This window comes from Anas platyrhynchos, chromosome Z (assembly GCF_047663525.1).
Source record: "Anas platyrhynchos isolate ZD024472 breed Pekin duck chromosome Z, IASCAAS_PekinDuck_T2T, whole genome shotgun sequence".
Classification (NCBI taxonomy): domain Eukaryota; kingdom Metazoa; phylum Chordata; class Aves; order Anseriformes; family Anatidae; genus Anas; species Anas platyrhynchos.
Genome location: NC_092621.1, coordinates 28,490,001 through 28,510,570, shown reverse-complemented (window position 1 = coordinate 28,510,570; position 20,570 = coordinate 28,490,001). Strand labels below are relative to the sequence as shown.

The 20,570-nt window shown below is 47.4% G+C and overlaps 1 protein-coding gene across 1 annotated transcript; it reads right to left on the bottom strand.

Moving 5' to 3' along the window:
- Positions 1-9,216: 9,216 nt before the first annotated feature.
- Positions 9,217-18,708, bottom strand: DMRT3 (doublesex and mab-3 related transcription factor 3). The gene is made up of 2 exons (XM_038171316.2): positions 18,074-18,708; positions 9,217-12,291 (listed from the first exon to the last, which is right to left on the bottom strand). The coding sequence occupies exons 1-2, from the start codon at positions 18,510-18,512 to the stop codon at positions 11,327-11,329; spliced, it is 1,404 nt and encodes a 467-aa protein (XP_038027244.1). The 5' UTR covers positions 18,513-18,708; the 3' UTR covers positions 9,217-11,326.
- Between the last annotated feature and the right edge of the window lie 1,862 nt (positions 18,709-20,570).

The following is a 20,570-nucleotide window of genomic DNA, read 5'->3' as shown; positions in this document are numbered from 1 at the left end:
AGATATGGGGTGCAGCTGGCTGTTACATACTCACCTATTTGGCTATACTATCAGAAACAGCAAGCAGGAAGGTAGGCTCTTTTAAGCAGATACCTTGGCTATATGTAGTAAAGAAAACAGAAAAAGCAGCTTTTCACAAGCTGAGAAACATCCCACCAGCAAATCAAACCCACACTACCACTCCTTTGCTTCCATACCTGAAACCTTAGCTAGTCCCAAAGAACCATGCAGTCAAGATATTTCTAAGGCAAAAAGGATGGATTTCTAGACACTGTGCCCACTAAAAGGGCAACATTGCAGGCAGGTTGTAATATGGACATTTTGGCATGAAGAGAAAAATACCCTATGAAAATCTTAATTCCACTAGATTCACTCAGCATCAAAGAAGACACTTTGTTTTGACTACAAAATGTTTGTCATTTGAAAATTTCAAACAAACTTATGCATTCTCTATTAGCTTTGCTTTCTAGACTGATTGACAATTCATCCCTTGATAGAATGCACTGAAATAGTCTAGCATTGACTGAAACCAAGAGAGTTCAAGATAATAATTAAAAAAAAAAAAAGAGCACTAGAGCTTACCAGAGAGCACTCTGGTAAGAGGGCATACACATCACTCATGTATATAACAGACCAGACACCTCTGACATCAGCTAATAGCTAATGGGGGTGTGGGGGACAGGAGAAGGGGCTTTTCATTGTCAAATAGATAAACAAAACATCTTTGACACCTTTTATTTTCTGTGAAAGAGGAATTAAAGGTCAAATTGTGAGTGTGTGTATGTGCATGGCTTATGCATGTCTACAATGCATGCATACACAAGTGGACACTACTGCACACTTTTGCTTCTTTCTGATTTTCTCCCACTAGATGGAGTTTGGTGACTTTGGTAGTTCCCAATGAAGCTGTCTTCCAAGGCCATTATTAATGGTTGTGGGTGCGTGTGCGAGATAGTGATGTTAATAATCAGATTGTGTTCAGTTTTGAGCGAATTGTCCTGTTGACAGTGAAAGAGACATACGCTGAAAATGTCCCAGTACTCTGAGAAGTCCATATATAGGTATTTGAAGATCTGTTTAAAATTTACCTCCAGATTTTGAGGTCACATACCTGGTAAGGTTAGTAAGCAGCAATTAGTATGTTAATGAGTAAAGATGACATCAGAAAATGAGAAACAGGGATCTTGTTTCTTGAAGAACTTGAAACCTCATATAGAATATAACCAAAATACACTAAGACAGTCTGGCTCACACATCAAATGTGACACCAAACCCACAGTCTCCATGTAAAACCTGCCATTACCTCCAGAGAGCAGATAACACTGTTTCATATACAGAACCTCCAAGGTTGTGCAGTTTGTATCTGTCGTTTGCTTTGCTTCATTTCATTAATGGAAAGTGAACCCAAGGATCACACCCACGGACTTGATTTCCTCCAGCCTCCAGTTCTTCTGCCAGTGGAAGCAGAGGGTCCAGGGGCCCCTTGTGGTGAAGGAAAATCCTAATCATGTAAATCCTGACTCAGCCCTTGGCTTCCCTTCATCATAATCATCATCATCAATATCACCATTGTGGTGATGGTGTCGATCCCAGCCGGGATTAAGGAAGTCTTGCAATATGCACTGGTGAAGCTGACCTACACTAATAAAAAGTTCCTTGTAGTAATTGAAATATGGTAGCATAGGATAACATCTTTTTTGACCTCTACCTGTCAAAATGGCCTCCCGGATAACCACCTGAACAGTACCAGTCTCATGTTACGCTATATAAGTTTACATAACAATTTTGTTAAGGTTAAGCAAGATGAAGGCAAATGGAGTGCGGCAAGAAAAAAAAGAAAAAAAAAGTACAAGATTGATTTAATTAGTACACTGAAGAATAAAGGTCTAGGTCATCTTTTTGCAAGGACCACATCAAACTTCCTATGTCCCTCTTTAAGAAGAAAGCCAGCCAGCTAGCTTCTTCTGGGCAGGGAATTGGCGTTGGCTGATTGCAAATTCCTCCATCACCTTAGTCAAATAAATGACTATACTGGACATAAACTTAGGCACAGATACGGGCTACTTCAAGGCATGACAGGAAAGTTTTCAAAGGACTAAAAGATACCTCTTCTCTACCAGATTACTGTCCCTCAAGAATATCACAAGATAAATGATAAATCACTCCCAAAACAAATGACAGGGAAAATTCATCCTGTACTTAAGCTCTTGACCTACATTCTTCTCTGTTAGTTGTGTTCATTCAAATGTGCCATTATGTTATTAGGCATAAGAAAGCATCATTGCAGCCCCTGATGATGAACCAGCACTTAACAGTGAAACACCCAGCTGAGATTCAGCTGAGATCTCCTCTTGTCTTCTGATGATACCCACTGAAAAGATGGGTGAAAGCAGTTCACCTCCTGAAGTGCCTCAAAGCTCCCTAGACTCCTGATGGTGTAGGTTCTTACCAGAGACTTACGTGCGATGCTGGACATATAAGCTATCTTTAGCACATGGCCATGGCGGGAAGGAAAGGACTTCTTTCATGCTGTTCCAGTTTCAAAGCATGTGCTCCACATCTGAACAGCATCCTGATGGGGCTAGGTGGGAGCAAAGGTTGGAAATGACATGTAACATCTTCACCATCTAATGATGGCAACCATTAGGTCTCCAGGATCTTTGATCCAGCAGAATAGTTGGTTGCCAGACCCAAAGCACAGAGGAGACTTCTCAGGAGGCTCAGATACAGTGATCTGGAAATTATGAAGGTAACGTTAGTCAGTTCATGCTTTTAGGGGAAAGAAAAAAATAAAAAATGAATAAATAAGAAGAAGAAAAAGAAAAAAGATGGCAAAGATATTATCTTCCCTTTTGATAGTTTGGGTATTTGCTTACAAATTATGTAGACAGTGTATAATCCAAATGTCTTTCTGGATTGCTACTGGAGAACAGCTCAGTTTTATTTTATGTTCTGCCAAAAGACTTGCTTTTCTTTTGACAGAGGACCTGGCAGTCGGCACCCATGCCTTAAACTACTGTAATGCATTTTCTATCAGTCCACACAGTAAATCTCGCCAGCAGTGAAACCGTGAGCAACATTTGGCAGCTTGGTGTTACGAAGTGCTTCTTCCAGGAGTTCACAGCACCAGTCACTTTTAATCAGCAGAGCCTGATGCTGCCATCCCTGTTTATTGATTTTCAGAGCGTGTTGCAGGGGCTATCTATTTTCCTCTCCCCTGTGCTTGTGATCCTGTGGAGCTGCCCTCGGGTCTGCAAAAACACGGGACGGGGGACAGATTTGGGGAGGCGATGGTGTCCCCCGCAACTGCCGGGCAAAGCGGGCGCCGCGTCCGGCCCCGGGGTTAGGAAAGGGCAGGGTGGGTCCCCCTGTGCTGTGACGTCATTGTTATGACGTCATACGGGGGGGGGGGAGCGTGACGTCGAGGGAAGGGTGTCCGGAGGCACGGGGGGGGGGCGAGGGCCGTGCTGCCAGCGCAACGACACTAGGTGGGGCCATCGGCTAAACGCAACGAGCCCGGATCCGAGGAGCCCGGGGCACCAAGTCGCCCTGGGTTTGGTGCCCTTCTCGCCCGAAACATCGCTCCTCCGCTCCTAAATAACGCCCGGAGCCTGTCGAAATCCTGCGAGACAGGGGCGCGCCTGTGGTGTCCCGGTCAAGCCGTGCGAGACAGCGTTTGTTTAGACGTGTGCTTGCACAACGCGTGTTGCAGTCGTTTGAGACCAACTCCGTCTCCTCTAAGCCCTTCTCAGGGATGCACTCAAAGGCAGTTGCAATTCCAGACATTTGGAAGGGAATAACACGGCCCGTTTCCCAAGGAGCTCTCAAATGTCTTGTACGCACAGTTCATTTTCAGCTGAACTTGTGCTTTGCCAGCTGAAAGAGGAGGAGGGAGACTTGAGCTGAAGGACTGGGGTCACAAACCAGTTTTTCGGCATCAGTGTTTTGGTTTCTGGTTTTGGGTTGTTTGTGTGTTGTTTTCTTTCTTGGGGGGAGGAGGGATTGCTGGTGAAACAAACAAAACAAAACAAAATATAGCAGGCAAATTACCTTCAGGCACTAATTTTAATCAGTTGCAATTGAATTAAGAGCAGGTCACCGTAACTGGTTGCTGGCCGGTGCCTTCAGGCCTCAGGATGTGTAACCAACTGGAAGAGCAGTGCTGTAAAGGGGTGTGGAGTCAGAGCGCCACCACCATGAGCAGGGTGGTGGTGATTGTGTTGCCTTTCACCACACCTACAACCACAGTTATTTCTCCTGTTGCCAGACCAACAGCAGAAAAAGCGAAAATCTGTTAAAACAGCAGCCAGCAGTGATGGCCAAATCAGGAAATGGGTGAATGCCAGATCATAACTCAACAAGCAGAATGTTTGCTTGAGATTTTGGATGTTAAACATACACCAATCATCCGGGGAATTAGTCATAGCTTTCCATACCCTTACATCACATGAGCCTACTAAAACCTCATGTGGTGAGCTTTCCAGAGGCAAGGAATGGGAACAGCCAGGCAGCAAGGTTAGCCCACCTCACCTCCTGACTTCTACTGACTTTTCCTCTGAAAACATAGGCTTGGGCCGTGGGAAGCATGTCTCCCCAGAAGCCACCGATGGTAAAAATTTGTCCCCTCCCTCACTCCTTATGAGCAGTTGTACCACAGTTTTGCAAATCAGCTCCAGCCCTAGCCTAATTCCCATTTGCTCACAGGGGTTGCACTGACTGATAGCTATTTTGCTTTAAAATAGGGGAGAATAGCAGAAGGAGGTATACATGGGAACACCCTTCCCCCTTTGGACACTCAGAAATATTACCCAAGGAGCAGAAATATTTCCCAAGGAGTATTTGTGTTTTCGACAAAAACTCAGAATAAACTCCCATCTCACTCCCTCAGGAGAATAATAATAATAATAATAATAATAATAATAATAATAATAATAATAATAATAATAATAATAATAATAATAATAAAAACTATTCCAGACTGTCCTTTCAAAATCCTCAACGTTGATTATGAATAATTTGGCCAAGAAGGTAAAAGCAATAAAAAACATATGCCCAAATGTTCCTCTTCTTTACATCCTTGCAAATTTTTGTAAAAGTAGAAATTGCAGAGAAATGAGGACAAAACTGGAATCTTACATATAGCTGAAAATAAGTGTACTAGTGACTAAGCCACATAGTTTAAAATGGAAGAGGTATGAGTTGAGTTAAATCTATAAAGGGTGTTAAAGTTTCCCAGAAATTATTTGGTGCCATGTAGAATAATTTTGTATAGCTCATGAACTGTCCATTTTGAGACAGTGCTGCTTTTCAGTTACATGTAGCTGTACCAGCCATGAAACACTGCCCTTGCTTTGCTTGGCTTGGAGGTCAGGTTCAAGGTGAGAACCTGCTGGTTGCTGCTCCCAAAACAAGATACTTGTTTTGCCATGTGAACAGCTTGAAGCATTTTCCATGAGACTGCTGTTAGTGAGTGAGAATAAGAACCCAAAATCTTACTTCAGTATCCCCTCAGGCATAATGCCCTATTGGGATAGCTCCGGCATCCCTCTTTGCATCTGCCATGTAGCCCTTCTAAATGACAAAAACCTCTGCACTGGACAAGTAACAAGGAATTATTACATCTCTTTTTATTTCTTTTTATTTCAGTGTGCCTCTTTTGTATTTCTTTGTATATGTGGAGTTTAATCTTGCCCATTCCTGTTTATACTCACTGTGGCAAAAAGGAATGTCAGCAACATGCGGGCAAGGCAGCGGAACAAGTTTCCTAATGAAGATGTTCCTTGAAAGGGGTTTTTCAGTTTCTCTGCACACTGTGGTGCAGGAGAGGGCCTTTTTACATTAGTTATTGTGGCTGCCTTAGTCATGATGCTGCTGCCACCGCCTTCCCATGGTGACACTTGCCCATGGGCAGGGGACTGCAGTTCCAGGGTGAAATGTTAGCTGCCAGAGCCCTGCCCTGCCTGCTCACCCACCCGGCAGGGATATGGGGAGGGTGGCCCTCCTCAAGCCTGCCGACCTCCCTGTGCAGCTCAGGTCAGGTCCCAGAGGCTTAGAATAAAGACAGGACTTCTTCGTGACATGCTGGCTTCTGCTCCCTTACTTTTCCTCTTTTTTTTTTTTTTTTTTTTTTTTTTTTTTCTGACTCAGTTCTTTTAGAGAAAAGAAGTGGGGGAAATTGTACAGTTTTGTCTAAAATACAGCTTTTCTCCCAAAAAAAGCTCTCATATTTACATAGTGCTTAAATTTTTATAGAGCACTTAAGAATCCTCAGGTAAAAAGCCATTAAATCCTTGCAGCAGTTGTCTGTCTCATGGAGAGGAAAAGAGACATCTGAAATTTAAACTGACCTATGAGATCTTCATCAGGTCAGTGAGCAGAGCAGGGATATAAGCTTGTGACAGTTCCTGTTATGCACACCTTATCTTAATTTCCTGCACAGCTTCTGAAGGGAAAAAAAATTCCCAAAACTGCTGTAAGTATATATATATATACTATATTTATTTATTTATTTATTTATTTATTTATTTATTTCTGTTGCAGCTTCAGGAGGACCTGCCCTCTGGCAGCAGAACTCTTCAAAGTACACCTCTCTCTGTAGAAGCCAAATCCTTTTGTGCATGTGATGTTCTGTATCCATTCTCTACAGGATCTGGTACTGTTTTAAGAGTTTGGTCCTCCACTTAGTGTCAGGATTTGTACAGTATGCAGGCATGTTTGGTGTGTAGATGTGGTTATCACTCTCCAGCCCTCTGTTACTCTAAAAATGTATGTAATTAGCCACCAGTAAGGGATGCAACTCTCAATACCGAGGTTTCTGTTGTAGCACACATGCCACAGCCTGGTGGGAGTTGCTGAGTCATGCTGGAAATCTGCCTGTGACAGTGCAGAAATCTGCAGGAGGCACATTAATGAAACATGTTTAGGGAGAAAAGACTTATTTTTGTTATCTTCCAGAGGCAGACTAGTGTGGGAATGTTAAAATACTGTATTAAGTTAGTTGGTTATAGGGAAGGGAGAAGAATGATGCTTCAGAGTTATATGTCCACTAAAATTGAAGTTTGGATAGTGTGCATTCAGAAATAATTTTATTTTCCAGTAATGACAATATGCAATATCACGTAAGAAATGAAATTGAAGAATTGATCTTATTCTTCAAATACAGGATAGCTTCAATATTAAAATTAACATATAAATTTAGCATCAATCTTATTTCCCCACTCACGTCCGCTGAGTAAATGCACATAAAGAATGAATCACTGAAACAGTATACTGAGAGAATCAAAGTCATTTTTCAAATGTGTCAGCACAAATGTGAGGTAAACCTGTTCACCAAGCATCCAACAAATGTTGTGGAGGTGGCCCTTCAGGCCCCGAAGGAGCCAAGTCAGGGACCCTGGTGGGGAGCAGGACAAACAGCAGCAAAGCATGGCAGAAGGGAAGCTGGAGCAGGATAGCCCCCTGCACCATGCTCACCCCCACCGACCTCCACGGGTACGTGAGCCCCTGGAGAACGTGAGCATTGCGTTAGGGCTCTCCACAGCACTCCTCTGAGGGAGAAATTATGATTGTTGCTGTTTGCTCCATCACTGTTTTTATCCACCTTGTCACATCTAGAGGTCAACTAGCAGGGAACAAGCAGAGCGCCATCAGCCTCTGCAGAGAGCAGTGCTCTGCTCCTCTTCTGGTGGCCCCACACCACTGCTGATTGCAAACAGAACAGCAGGCAGAGGAGGCTTCCTGTGCCAATCCCCGTTTATATGTACATGTGCATGATGATCAGTGAAATCACTGCCCCAACAGGAGAAAAATCAGCCCTGGGGCACCCTGCAGAGGCACCAGGGCACCTGCTCGGCCTCATCATGTATCCCAGGAGCAGGACCCATGCAGTGGGAAGGGTTGAGGTTCTCTTGCTCCAGGCAAGCCACCACTATTCTGGCACCACACACAAAAAATACAAATACAAATAAAAATAATAATAATAATAAAGACCCCTGGACCCCTTTAGGGTCCAGCAGAGACCTGGCCAGGCTCCAGCTACCTTTCTTGAACGCTTAAATTCATCCTTTTCTCTGTGGTCTCTCAGCGCTCGACCAGTACCTCCAGCTTCACTCTTCCTCTCTCCACCAATGCGTCTCCTTTCAGCGGCACGAAGCGTTTGCACCGACTCGGAAATACCTTTTCCTGCCATGAGATGGAGCCAGAAAACGCGGGGCTCGGGCGCCGCACCTGCGGCACCGGTCTCGGCGGTGGGAAAGGAGGCGGCGGTGACACAGGGATGTCACCAACGCCGGGAAGAGCACGGCCTGGGACATTCACGGGCCTTTTCAGCAAGGTCTGCTGAGGCAAGGGAAAAAAAGATGGTGTGTGAGTGATGCCCGGGCCAGTAGGCATTTTCCACAGGCAAAGACCCGGGTCCTCGCTGCAGTGGTGGATGGGAGATAAAAATAATACTTGTGCCAGCCTGGAAGCTCAGCTGGGTGAATAAAGCCTTTTTTTTTTCTTTTTTTTTTCTTTTTTTTTCTTTTTTTTTTTTTTTTCAGAGGTATCTTTTCTGGTCAATCCGATCTTTTTTGGTTGTTTGTTTCTGTACTTGCTTGTTTAGGAGTTTGTTTAATGTTTGTAGATGGCCGAAATACTGCAGAAGTTGTCTGTGGTCAAACAAACGCTCTTTTTCAACTTCAAAAAAGTGCATTATTTTATTTTTATTTTTTTTTAATATATTTAGGTTTTGTTTTTATTTAAAAAAGGAAATTGTGAATTTGGTAAAAAGATATTTAATAATGCCTTAAAAGTGTGTTGGGGGGGGGGGGGAGGGGCATTTGTTTTTTGTTAGTTTATGGTGGGTTTTTTTTCTTTTTTCTTTTTTTTAGAGAACAGTGTAATAAAAGAGATCAAATTCAAAAACCATGCTACCAACCCTGCATTTTTCACCAAAAGTGTTTATAGTAAGATCAGTTTACCCCAATTTAGCCAAAGGTCACCTTTCTTTGAAAGATATGTCCCAATTCCAAGACGTCAAATTTCTGCTCACTGCAAATCCACTGGCCATAGCGTGTAAAATCACTATGAGCTGTCATTGTCATCAGTGTTTGGTCTTTCTGCTGGAGAAGATTCACCCTCTATTCACCCTCTGTAGCAAAATAAAACAAAAACAGACAAGAAAAACAAAACAAAAACAAAAACAAAAACAAACAGACAAGCAAACAAACAAAACAGAATTCTTTCAACCTGCAGGGATGCCTAGACAAAGATCTCTGCTGGAAGGAAATCTGTTTGGAGCATGAGCTCAAAACCAGAGCTCCTGGACCTGTGTGTTCTCATCTTGCTTTTCACACCTAATTTCTCTGTGATGTTGGAGCACAGTTTTTCACTACCTCATCCTTTTCTGTTTGCAAGATCAAGCCTATTTTATCTATTACTTTTCTGTCTGGAGTGGCTTGAAGATGAATTTGTTTACAAGTGACATGTGAATACAGGCAAATCTGTCAGTACAAAACTGTAATTTTGCATTTATGAAAATTATAGATGTTTTTTCCATTTCCATAAGGGAAGTTGTTTATTTTCTTTCCTCCCTCCCCCCACCTTTATGTCTTTGCTCTCTAGCATATACCTGCGAATTGCTACAGGTTGATTGAACAGGTTGGAAAATTATGAAAGAAAAAGTATTTTTCTGATCATTTATCATTTATCCCCCAAGGAAAATAAAATCATCGTTTATTTTATTCTCCCTCTTTTTGTGCTTGTTCAATATCATAAAATGCAAGATTCACTGGGTGCACAAACATTACAGAATATGAAATGCCAAATAAGAATACGGGCACTCATATTAGCAATGGCAGCAGATAACATGCCTGATATATAACACACTCTTAAAGCCCATCTGCTTTAGAGCTCCTCTTCAGGGCAACCTCAACTGGTTTTGAGGGGTAGGTCTAACCTATGTACCTGACAGGCCTGCAAGCCATTTCATCTGCACTGAGAGTCATGTTTTGGAAACATCAGCAGTCAAGCAGATATGGTCACTTGTGAATGGTTGAAAAAAAATGGCACTAAAACCTTAACAAACTTCTAAGTGGACAATTAATTTAGTGGCATTCATCATCAGAAGCAATTCCTAGTGTTACTCTGACACATGTAAGATACGCAGTGGAATCAATGCATGCAAACATGCAATAAAATGTTCAAGTCATCACTTTTCCAGATGCAGGAAAGCTGCCATTAACTCAACATTGTTTCAAAGAAAGGCCTGCTATTACATCCTATTTCTTTTTTTCTACTTCTATAGTATAAGAAAAAAAGATGCTTCTGAAACTTTGGGAGAGCCTTTTTTTTTTTTTTTTTTTCTCTCTGATTGCTGTGACTGTAGCAAGTTCTGCTTTACTCAGCTGAACTTGGAAGAGTCTGTAGCACACATCCAAGAGAGCCCAGCTTCCCTGATGATAATATTTGCCTAATCTCAGTTGCAAGCTACAGGACAGTGAGCAGAACCTGGACTGGGAAAAACAGGCTTCCCTTGACTGCAGTTGCTGGAGCAAGACATTTTAACCCCAGCTGAGGATTAATCATCTCTCTATCCTCAGAAATGTCATTTGCCCAATATAAATGACATAAACCAAGATCATCATCTTAGTTTATTTTTCTAGAGTCCTTAGCATGCTACATTAACCTGACAATGTTTAATCTTGTGTTCATTTCACAATACACTTCATGCAATTCACAGCTGTAATTGGTTTTACACTGACATTACACGTTTCAACCTAGCCATGGGAAAAGAATAATTCTTAAGATTATTTCTCTAAAAAGTGTCCAAGCTCAAACAGCACAGAAGCAGTTCATGCTAGTTTCATGTGCATAATTCTTTCTTCAGCCTTTTCTTTCAATGCAAAGACAATGACTGGTCCTTGTTCTAGTCCATTTGCAATTGAACTACTTTTGTTTGATTTCTTATGTCCTGAGGAGTTCTCTCTTATAAAACAGCATTCAAGTATTCTAGTTAAATATCCCCAGTTGTCTGAGTTAAGGAACAAAGTAGACCTTGAGCTTCTGTCTCTGTTACGAATCTTCCAGAGTCCCGTAACTGATGGCCATAAAGTCTTCCTTTGTAGTACACACTCAGCGCAAAAGCCAGAGTATTGCTATTTGGCATTATCCAGTGAAGTGCAAGAAATTAAATAAGTTATGTCTTTATTGCTATAGTACAATACCAAGCAAAGTCACTTTCTAATACAATTGCAAGGGTTTCATAGAGTATACATCTCTCCTCTTCGGGCCCAGTAGTTCAGCTGCACTGCAAATATCACTTAGTTATCACACGTCAAATGTCAGTCTAAGAAGACGTGTTGAGTATTCTCGAGTCTGAAGAATCAGACCTTTCGTCATACTCATCTTCTGTGTAGATAGGTTGCTTAGACACAATAGGACATCCGTCATCAGGGATTGGGATCCGAGGATCTTCTGATGAGCGAGAAGGAAGGACAGGAGAGCTTCGGAAAACACTGGCCGAGTTGCTAGAGAAAGGACTGACGTACTGAGACCGCAGCTGGTACTGCTGCTGCAGCGTCATGGTGTTCCACAAGGTGACATCGTTCGGCAGGAAAGGACTAGACTGGTTTCTTGCCAAAGTGTTCCTCAGCATCAGCGGGTAGCGTGGTGGCTGAGGGAAAGGGTGCTGCAAAGGTACGGCCAGAGGATTTGGCACGACATTGCTGGAATCAGCAGAGAACCGCAGTGTGTCAGGAACTCTAAAGGCTGAGCCCACAGACCACTTGGAAGAGGAAATAGGGTATGAACTCAGTGTGTGTTCAAAAATGTGCCCATTGGAAGGCAAAACAAGACCATCTGATTCTGCAGAAGTTCTCTCTCCGCTGGCCACTGAAGACCTACTGGACAGGAGAACCTCAACAGCACTCACCAGGTCACCACCACATCCCTTCAGGATCAGCTCCAGTACAGTGGGCTTTTGGTTAGGGAAGATCTTTTTCAACACTTCAAGTGGAGGTCTATTGGCTTTCAAGCTGAAAGGTAACGAAACTGTCCCAGAGGGACCTTCTATCAAGAGGTGGTTCTGCTCTGCATGGTACTTGGGGCTGTCTGGACGGCTCTCTGTGCTACCACCATTTTTCTGGACTGCATAACCAACCTCATCCACTGAAACAATTTCAGGGCTTTCAGGGGTGAAGCAACTTTTGGCTTTAGTCATGTCTGGGGAACTCCTTTGGTCTGTGTCTTTGTCACTGTAGGTCTCGGCATTGTCTGCTCCACTGGCATCACCCAACCGCTCCTCATTCATGTCTGCAAAGGAAGGCAGAGAAGTTAACAAAAAAGCTGAGGCTAAAAGCTTTTATGGTCATTGTTGTCTTTGGAGAATACATTCTTCTTAAAGGGAACAGAGCAAGATCCTAGGGAAGAAAAAAAAAAAAAAAAAAAGGAAAGAAAAAAAAGAAAAAAAAAAATCACAGAGATTCTGCTAAAGCTAGGTTGTCTTTGCCATATCTCATGAGAACAAAACTGCAGAAAAGTTATTGGACATGGTCTAGGCATTTTATGTTTCCTGATAGGTATCTGTCTCATTCTTCCACACACACAAGAAAAGCAGTTGTCATTTTTGTGCTTCATCAAATATGCTATACCAATCCTCCCTCACTGGTTACCAGAGAGCAACACACCACCCAAGTGAAAGCTTTCTTAGAAGAACTTCAGCACTTTCACATCATAATTCTTCACTTGCACAGTCTCACTGGCTGGGAGTTGACATTATTCAGGGGGCACTTGGGAGAAGAGAATTCCCTCTGCAAGTCCAACAGCATTGGTGGAACCACTACATCATGTCTAGTAGCTCAAGGTTAAAGAACTGTTCAAATAAATCAGTGTATTCCAGTTCTGTTTCTGCAGAAACTAGTTCCTTCCCCAGCAAGAACCACAGGTTTTTCTTCTAAACCTGAGCACAGCTGATACCTTGAACCATCAGAGCACAAAACTTTAAAAAAATCTTTTTTGGAAAGAACCTCTGGAAAGCATCTGGTCCAACCTCCTGTTCAAAGTAGGACTCACCCAAAACATAGAGCAGGTTCCCTCGGTTCCTGCTCAGCTGAGTTTTAAATACTGCCAAGGATGGACAATAAACAACCCGCCGCTTTTTGTGTTCAAAACTAAGGGCAAGAGCTGAGTACAGGGTTGAAAACAAGCCCCTTGTTCATGTTTTTACCAGAAGGACACTCAAAAATGGAAATACTCCAAGTCTCTGGTCACTTTGGTAAAGCCTGGCCAGAGTATGGAAACCTTTGAAATAAAACCACTAATCAGAAAGAATAAAAGAATAAGAAGGATTGACAGCTTTCACAGCTTATGAACAAAGAGGACAATGTATTTGCTTGAGAATATTCACGGACATTTTCCACGGATGCTGTTCTGCTGCCCTTCCTCATACAGTGCAGTGCCAATCTCCCTTACAAACATCAATATCTGGGGAAAGCGACACTGTGTGAGCTGACACCGACAGGAACTGCCTTAACTTGTTTACAGGGCAGTGCTTTTGAACACCTTTACGTGAAATATTATCTGCAGAAACCAATATAAACACTTGCTCGGTGTCCTAAGCCCATGGTCATCAGCCCGACTAGATACAGAAGCTGTATGAAGTAAGCAAAGGCTTCCAAAATGTACTCGTGACCACCCCTGCCAGGCTGAGAAGGAAAGCGGATCAGTTAAAGGCATGCCAGTGGGTCAGCCTCACTGCCCACCACCCCAGTCCTGCCTCCCTCTCACCCCAGGAATGGACAGGGCATTACTGGTGCAATTCACCCACCTTTGCACGCTGAGAGAGGAGCCAGGGTCTGAGTGAACCTCTACTGGGCAAGAGGCCACCGTGCTCTCCAGAAGGGGAGTCACGTTCCTGTGCCAGAAATAAATTAGGAGCTCCTGGCAGAGGCAGTGGGCAGCTGGCATGGCCAGGGGAGGTTCTCCGCATGAGGATGGCTGGTGCCAGGAAGGAGCCATGGTCCATCCTAGGGAGCTGTGGGATGCTGCTAGCTCAGGCTGCAGGGGATGAGCATGGGAGTGGTGCTGAGGAAGACAGACACCCTTCTGAAAGTCTCACCCTTCTCTTTTATAAACGTGTGTAACCTACGGTGGGTACACAAGTTTTAATAGGTTACCCTCTGTCCAGGGTTAACAGAGAGGCAGCAGCTCTTCATGCAGGCATATGATAAAGAAGGCAATGTGCGTGTGCACTTCGTACACTCACTGCGTCAGTCTTGCCCTACAGCCAAAAAGAAATGCCAGAAACATCCGCTAGCAAGCCGGTAACATTATCCGTCTGAGGGGGTGGTAAGACCTAGGGATAGCTTTTCCATCATTGGAAAAAATAAAAATAAAACAGGAGGATCGCGCTACCTTTGCCTCCTAATCCCTTCACGTGTTCATTACCACACGTTTATTACCTGAGCTGGGGTGTTAAGAACAACTCACGTCTGAATGAATGGGCAATTTATACATCGAAGGCTTACCGGGCAGGCTTGAGGACAGCTAATTACCTCTGTCCCTGCCTCGCCAGATAGAGGGGCATTTAAGGGAGACGACGGTCCTAATTTCCATATAAATAGATTGCACTACGGTACCCAGCATTAACGAGTGGACCACATGCAGGTAAACGCATTTCTGTACTACCGTGCTTTTCCGAAGCATCCCTATCGGCTGGTAACAAGCGCTCACCGGGGAGCAAATATATGCTAAAAAATAGAGTATGACGAGCTCTGCCTAACGGGGATAATATACTCCCTCATTCTGAGTAATGATTATTTTCAAGATATTTCCGGTCTGATTAGTTTTCAATACCTTTAAGAGTACCCTCACGAGGACTGGCTAAAAGAATTATTCAGATTCTAAAAAAAAAAATAATAATAATACAAAACACCTTCCATCCTGCAGAAGTCCGTGTCTGCAGCACCAGCAGCCCCCCACGGTCCGTGCCCAGGCTCCCGCAGCAGCGGGGCCGGACACAGCGGGGACCCTCAGCAGAACCCCCCTCAGCTCAAGGGGCGAAACCCGCAGAATTTCGGCGACTTGGGCAAAATGCTGTTATTAGCACAGGGAGGGTTACGAGCGGGTTGCGTCCTTTATTATTATTATTATTATTATTGATTATTTTACTGTTGTTTGCCGTTTGTATTTCCCCTCCGGCAGCGTTTCTTGCTGTCGGCATCACCCGCGCCCGGACCCCTCCGGCTGTGCCCCCCGCCCCGGACACCGCCTCCCCTTGCACGACAGAAACCGTGTCCTGGCGACAGTCGCGACCTGCTGGAGGTGAGATTTCGCCTTGGCTGAAAGAACAATCCTCAAATAGCCAGCGGACTGGGAAGGTTCGTTTTAGATGCCCTCCCGTGGTGCTGAAATGTAGAAATGTCGCGTGCAGGTATCAGTCCCAAATACCTGTCTTTTCAGGTTAAAAGAACTCATTTTGTTTTTAGCATACGCGGTCACTGAGCTTAGCCAAACGTGTTTTTTGCACGACCACTACGCTTCACGCGAGGATGTTAGAGGTTTACAGAAAGAAAACCTGTCCTCAGAGGACATTTAGTTATGTTTAAAAAAATAATAATAAATATCTATTTCAAATTGCCTGCGTTCAAGTATTCACCTTGCCACCTCCGAGGAATCTAGGGGAATTGCCCTCTCATTAGGATAACTGATGGAAAGTATTCATCAGAAAACACACATACAGATACACACCCAGATCTACAGGGATGCCGAAATGAAACCCTCAGAGCAGTACAGCTGGAGAACTGTGCTTGCATTCACTGTAAAATATACACTGATAAACTAGGCTGCTACAAATTTGTGGCAATGTATATACCAATTTTTCCTTCAGTATTTATGCACTAAGAATCATGAGGCAAATATTGTAAAAGGGCCAAGTAAAGTAAAACGGGTGTGAGAGAGAAACTGTTCTCTTCGAGTTAATAACTTGTCTGGAAAACCTGGTCTAATACTTTGGATCCAAATTTGCTTCCTTGATATTCCCACTGCTGACTCTGTTTAAACAGCCTTGCTCTTTGATTGTTAGGACAGCCTTTTCTGCTACACAGATTTTCTTGGAGCCCGAACACATCTGCTCTTTTCCCTATTCTATTATTAGAGTGGACTGACCCCCGAAATATCAGAAAGCCACAAAAGCTAAGGTCCTGTAAAATTTATGAGTTAAGGCAGAGGGGAGGTTTCTGATTCGGGGTTGGGATTTTTTTTGGTCTTTGTTGTTGTTGTTGTTGTTTTGGTTTTGTTTTTTATTGGTTTTGGGTGGGTGATGTGTTGTTTTCTTTTTTGTTCAAGAATAGTTTCGTTGCCGCCTTTCTTCCCTCTCTTCAATCTCATGTACTTCCCAGGAGGCTTGTCACTGTGATACATTAAGACGCTTACTCTGAAATTAGCAGAAGACTCAATACAGCATTTCGTTAATTGCTTACACACCTCGATGACTGCTACCAAAACAGAGAAATGCAGCACGCGCTCGTTTGAGAGATGCAAGTATGTGAGTATAGCATCGGGGGAAGGAATTTTTGTAGGTTAGGGCAGGCAGGTGCAGTAGGAGCAGCTTGCATATGCTCCATTTGCACAGAACAGAACTTCACAACTGTCCCACCGAAAGGACCTATTCCGGCAGGAAGAATAAAACAAACGGGTCTGATTCTAAAGCACACCAGGAAAAAGCTCCTCCGTACAGGGGCATCTTCCAGGAGACTAATGTCGGGGGTCTAATAACAGGGTGGGCTAGGGGAGGAAATAATTACGTCCTCTCATCTGTCTGAGCACGATTTTAGTACAGGTAGCGGGGAGGAAATGAGAGAGAAAGCCCTGCCCTGTGCTCCCAGCTCTCGGGCTGGCTGGAAGCGAGCAGGTTATCGGGTTAAGCGGCGTCTGGCGGCGGGCGACAAGGGAACCAGGGAACCCCTCGAGGAGATAATTTTCTGCCTTGCCCTCGCCATTTCCTTTATTCGTAAAACAAATTTTTGGTTTGGCCTCACCATCTTCTACATCCCCAAAAGCCGAAACCGAGGCCGGGGGCGAGGTCTGTGCCACTCGCACTGTTTTTTTCGGGGGCCCCGTGCCCCGTCTCCCCCCGCTCGCCGCGGGGCTTGATTTATGGAGACCTGCTCCGCTTTTTCGCCCGTGAAGCTGTTAGCAGAAAGTGCTGACTGGCTGGCAGGGAAGAATTTCTCATCAATACGCTTTGATTGTATTTTGCAAACAAAATGCCTGTTGCTTGGTAACATTTCACTTGAGCCTGACCTTCCCCAAAAGTTATTGCTATCAGATTCGATTTACACTGTCCTCCCGTGATTACAGTAATCTTTTAAGTTGGGGAGTTCATATATCAGGGGGGAGAAAAGTTGGGCGTACAAGTCAATACCGTTCCTATCCGCCAGATTTATATCCTGCTGGCGAAGTTTATTTGTTTCACTTTCTGGAAGGAGCCAAGACGGATTTTTTTCCCGGCTTTTTGCCGGGGCAGGGGCCGGTGCGGAGAGGCTCCGCGCTGCCGGAGGAAATCCGGGGCGTGGGGAGGGAGCGGGACACCCCAAATTCCCGTCCGGGGGGAACGGCGGGCGGAGATGCTGCCCTCGAGGGGACAAGGCGGGGCGGAGGGCGGCCGAGCATTGCCGGGACAGAGCGGGAGGGGAGCCCGGCGCCGAGATAACCGGAGCTCTCCCTCCCATCCCCATCGCACCCGGGCCCCGGTACTCAGCGCCGACTCGCACAAACCCGCAAAACGATGGACGTGCGGGTGGGTGCCCGGCTCCCTCCCGGCCGCCTCGCAGAAACCGGCCCAGGAGCGGCACGTCGAGGGCACGGCTGCCCCCGACGGTGCTCCCGGACCCACACCGGGACATCCCCAGCCCTTCCTGCGCCCGACGGGTGTCCCACCGCCCCGGCCGGGGCGCAGGTGGACAGCCGGGGCTTCCCCTCTCCAACCTTCCCCTCCCCACGGCGCCCGTCGGGGCGAGGGGAAAGCAGCCTCCCCCCGTCCCCTCGTGCCCGGAGCGAGCCGGGCACCGCGACCGCGACCCCGTCCCGGCCTCACCTGCCTTGGGGAGCGGCCCCGGGAGCGCAGGGGGCGGCTCGGCGGCCCAGCGCAGGGCGGCGGCGGCGGCCAGCTCGGCGGGGGCCCGCGGCGGCCCGGCGCAGGGCGGCGGCCCCGGAGGGGGAGCGGGGGGCTCGGCGGCGCCCGGCGGCCCCGGGAGGGCTCGGAGCGAGTCCGGGAGGAGGCTCTCCAGGCTCTCGTTGGCCTGCTGCCGGCGCAGCGCCACCTGCGCGGCCATCACCCGCTGCCGCTCGATGATGAGGATGCACTTCTCGCAGGTGCAGTCCTTGAAGCGGCAGTAGCGCTTGTGGCCCTTCAGCCAGGACAGCACGCCGTGGTTGCGGCACCGGGCGCACTTGGGCGTCCGCTGCAGCGGAGCCCGCGGCGGCTGCGACACCGGGCCGCCCATGTAGAGGTACGGGGAGCCGTAGCCGTTCATGCCCGCGGGGAGCGAGGGGGGAGCCCGGACGGCTCCGGGGCGGAGAAGGGAGTAGCGGGGGGCGGGCGGAGGCCGGGGCGCCGGAGGAGAGGAGGCGGGCGGCTCGGAGTGCGGGCTCTGCGGGGGGCCCGGCCTCAGCCCCGGCCCCGGCCCCGGCCCGGCGCGGTGGCACCGTCGGGCAGAGCGCTGCCGCCGGCCGGAGCGCCTCTGCCGCTGCCCGCGCCGCCCCGCCGAGCCCAGCGCCCCCCTCCGCCCGCCCCCGCCCCCCGCCCGCCCCCTTCCGCCCCCCACCCGCGGGGAGGGAGGGACGGAGGGAAAGAGGGGTGCTGGGGGGCTCCTCTGCTCCGCCGTCGGGGCAGCGGCGCTGCCCACCCTTCGCCGAAGGGGCAGGAGCGGGGGCTACGCCCCCCGCCCCCCGCACAGATCTCTCCCTGCAAGAGAGGTGCAGGGGAGGTGTCCCGGCGGGGTGTTGCAACCCGCGAGCGGCGGTGCAGTGCAGCTTGCCGCAGTAAATCCTGTCTGTGGCCACTGTCAGGATTTTTGAGCTCAAAGTTTTGTCAAAGTTTCGAAGGGCTGGAGCAGCGAGAAGCCGCGCCGGGAGCAGGAGCTGCCCTGGAGCAGCTGTGCGGAGCAGGGATGCGCTCGGCTCCCGGTGCAAGTTCTGCCTCGGACCCGTGTGGGTCCGTTGTTTTGGCGGTGTTACTCGCCAAAGTGGCTACATAAATGCAAACGGTGGCTGCAGAAAGACTCGTGCAATGCAGAGCGAGTCCACCTGCCCGCAGCCTTCTCGCTGCGTTTGATGCGGCCGGAGGGTGGTTTTCTGCATCTCTAGCCGTGGAGAGTTTTCTCACTGAAACGCGGGTATTTCCAGCATTGCAGCGAGAAGTTAAAATCCAAAGTGCAATACATTAGTGAAAAAAGGTGTGGGAATATCGGCTGGGGCAAAGCGAATTCCCTGCAAGGGTTTTTCTGCTTGCGCACTGGTACCTGGCCGGCCCGGGGAGGCATCGGCTGTTCCTTGGAATTAAATCCGTTTCGCTGCCCCCAAATCTCCTTTTCTCTCCCCAGTCACCCTTCCACTGTAACTGTTACACGAATTACACAATTTAACGAGGGCACTTAATTAGAAAATAAGGTTTAAAACTTGGTAAGTATTTTGCCGGCGAGAATCAGGAGCAGGGCGTACGCTATTACAAAGGCATTTATTTGCGTGGCATTTTATTCGTCGGCTGTTTCTTAATTGCTCCTTTAGTTCTGGGAGGAGAAGGACTCGGGGCGATTTTCTCTCGAGGGTCGTGCGGTGTGTGTGAGGGAGGACAGGCACCCACGGGAAACATCCTCTGTCGTCGATTAACTGCACCCAGGAGGAAGGAGCACGGGGCGAGGTGCGGGGACCGATCCGCTTTGTCGCGGGTGTTACATCTCTCAGGGCATCTCCGTTTTCACCCTGCTCCGGTTCCGAGCTGCCAGCTGGCCTCCCCCGGGGGCACCTCGCACGCCCTTCAGTGCCTTTGTGGGGCGAGAAGCGGGAGACAAACGTGTCCGCCTCCACCGACCACCCAAACACTCAGCCACGTTCAGACTTCCAGAGGCGCGCAGCTCACGGGGTGCCGCGACGTCCCCCAAAACGAAGGAGCGGGATGCGAAGGATGAGAGACCCCCTCCCCACATCCTGACGAGCAGGACCTCCCTCTGTCGGCCCGCAGGGAGCCGCCGAGACCGGGACCAGGACCGGGACCAGGACCGTCCCCGGGGTGCCTGCGCCCGGTGCCGGTGCGCGCTCCCCGGCGGGGACACCGCGCTGCTGCCCCGGGCCGGCTCCGCGCCGGGGGCCCCCCTCTCGCTTGGCTGCCCACCGGGCGTGGAGGCTGAAATTCTCGTTTGATATAGTGCCGTAATCCTTCTCTCGTATTTGATGGGAATGTTTCCCATATCCCGGTATTTGACAACATCTCCCCGTAGGGCCAGGTTCGTATTTGTGTTAGCAAAACGTCCCCTGCCTGAAAGTCTATTGTAACCCAACACCTGACAACCCCGGTTCCCATTTCTTTTTGCAGA

Excerpts from the sequence above, each read along its gene's own strand:
- DMRT3 (XM_038171316.2), bottom strand. The coding sequence starts at position 18,512 with ATGAACGGCTACGGCTCCCCGTACCTCTACATGGGCGGCCCGGTGTCG. Across the intron at positions 12,292-18,073 it reads GGGGCCGCTCCCCAAGGCAG|ACATGAATGAGGAGCGGTTG; the intron begins GTGAGGCCGGGA and ends CTTCCTTTGCAG.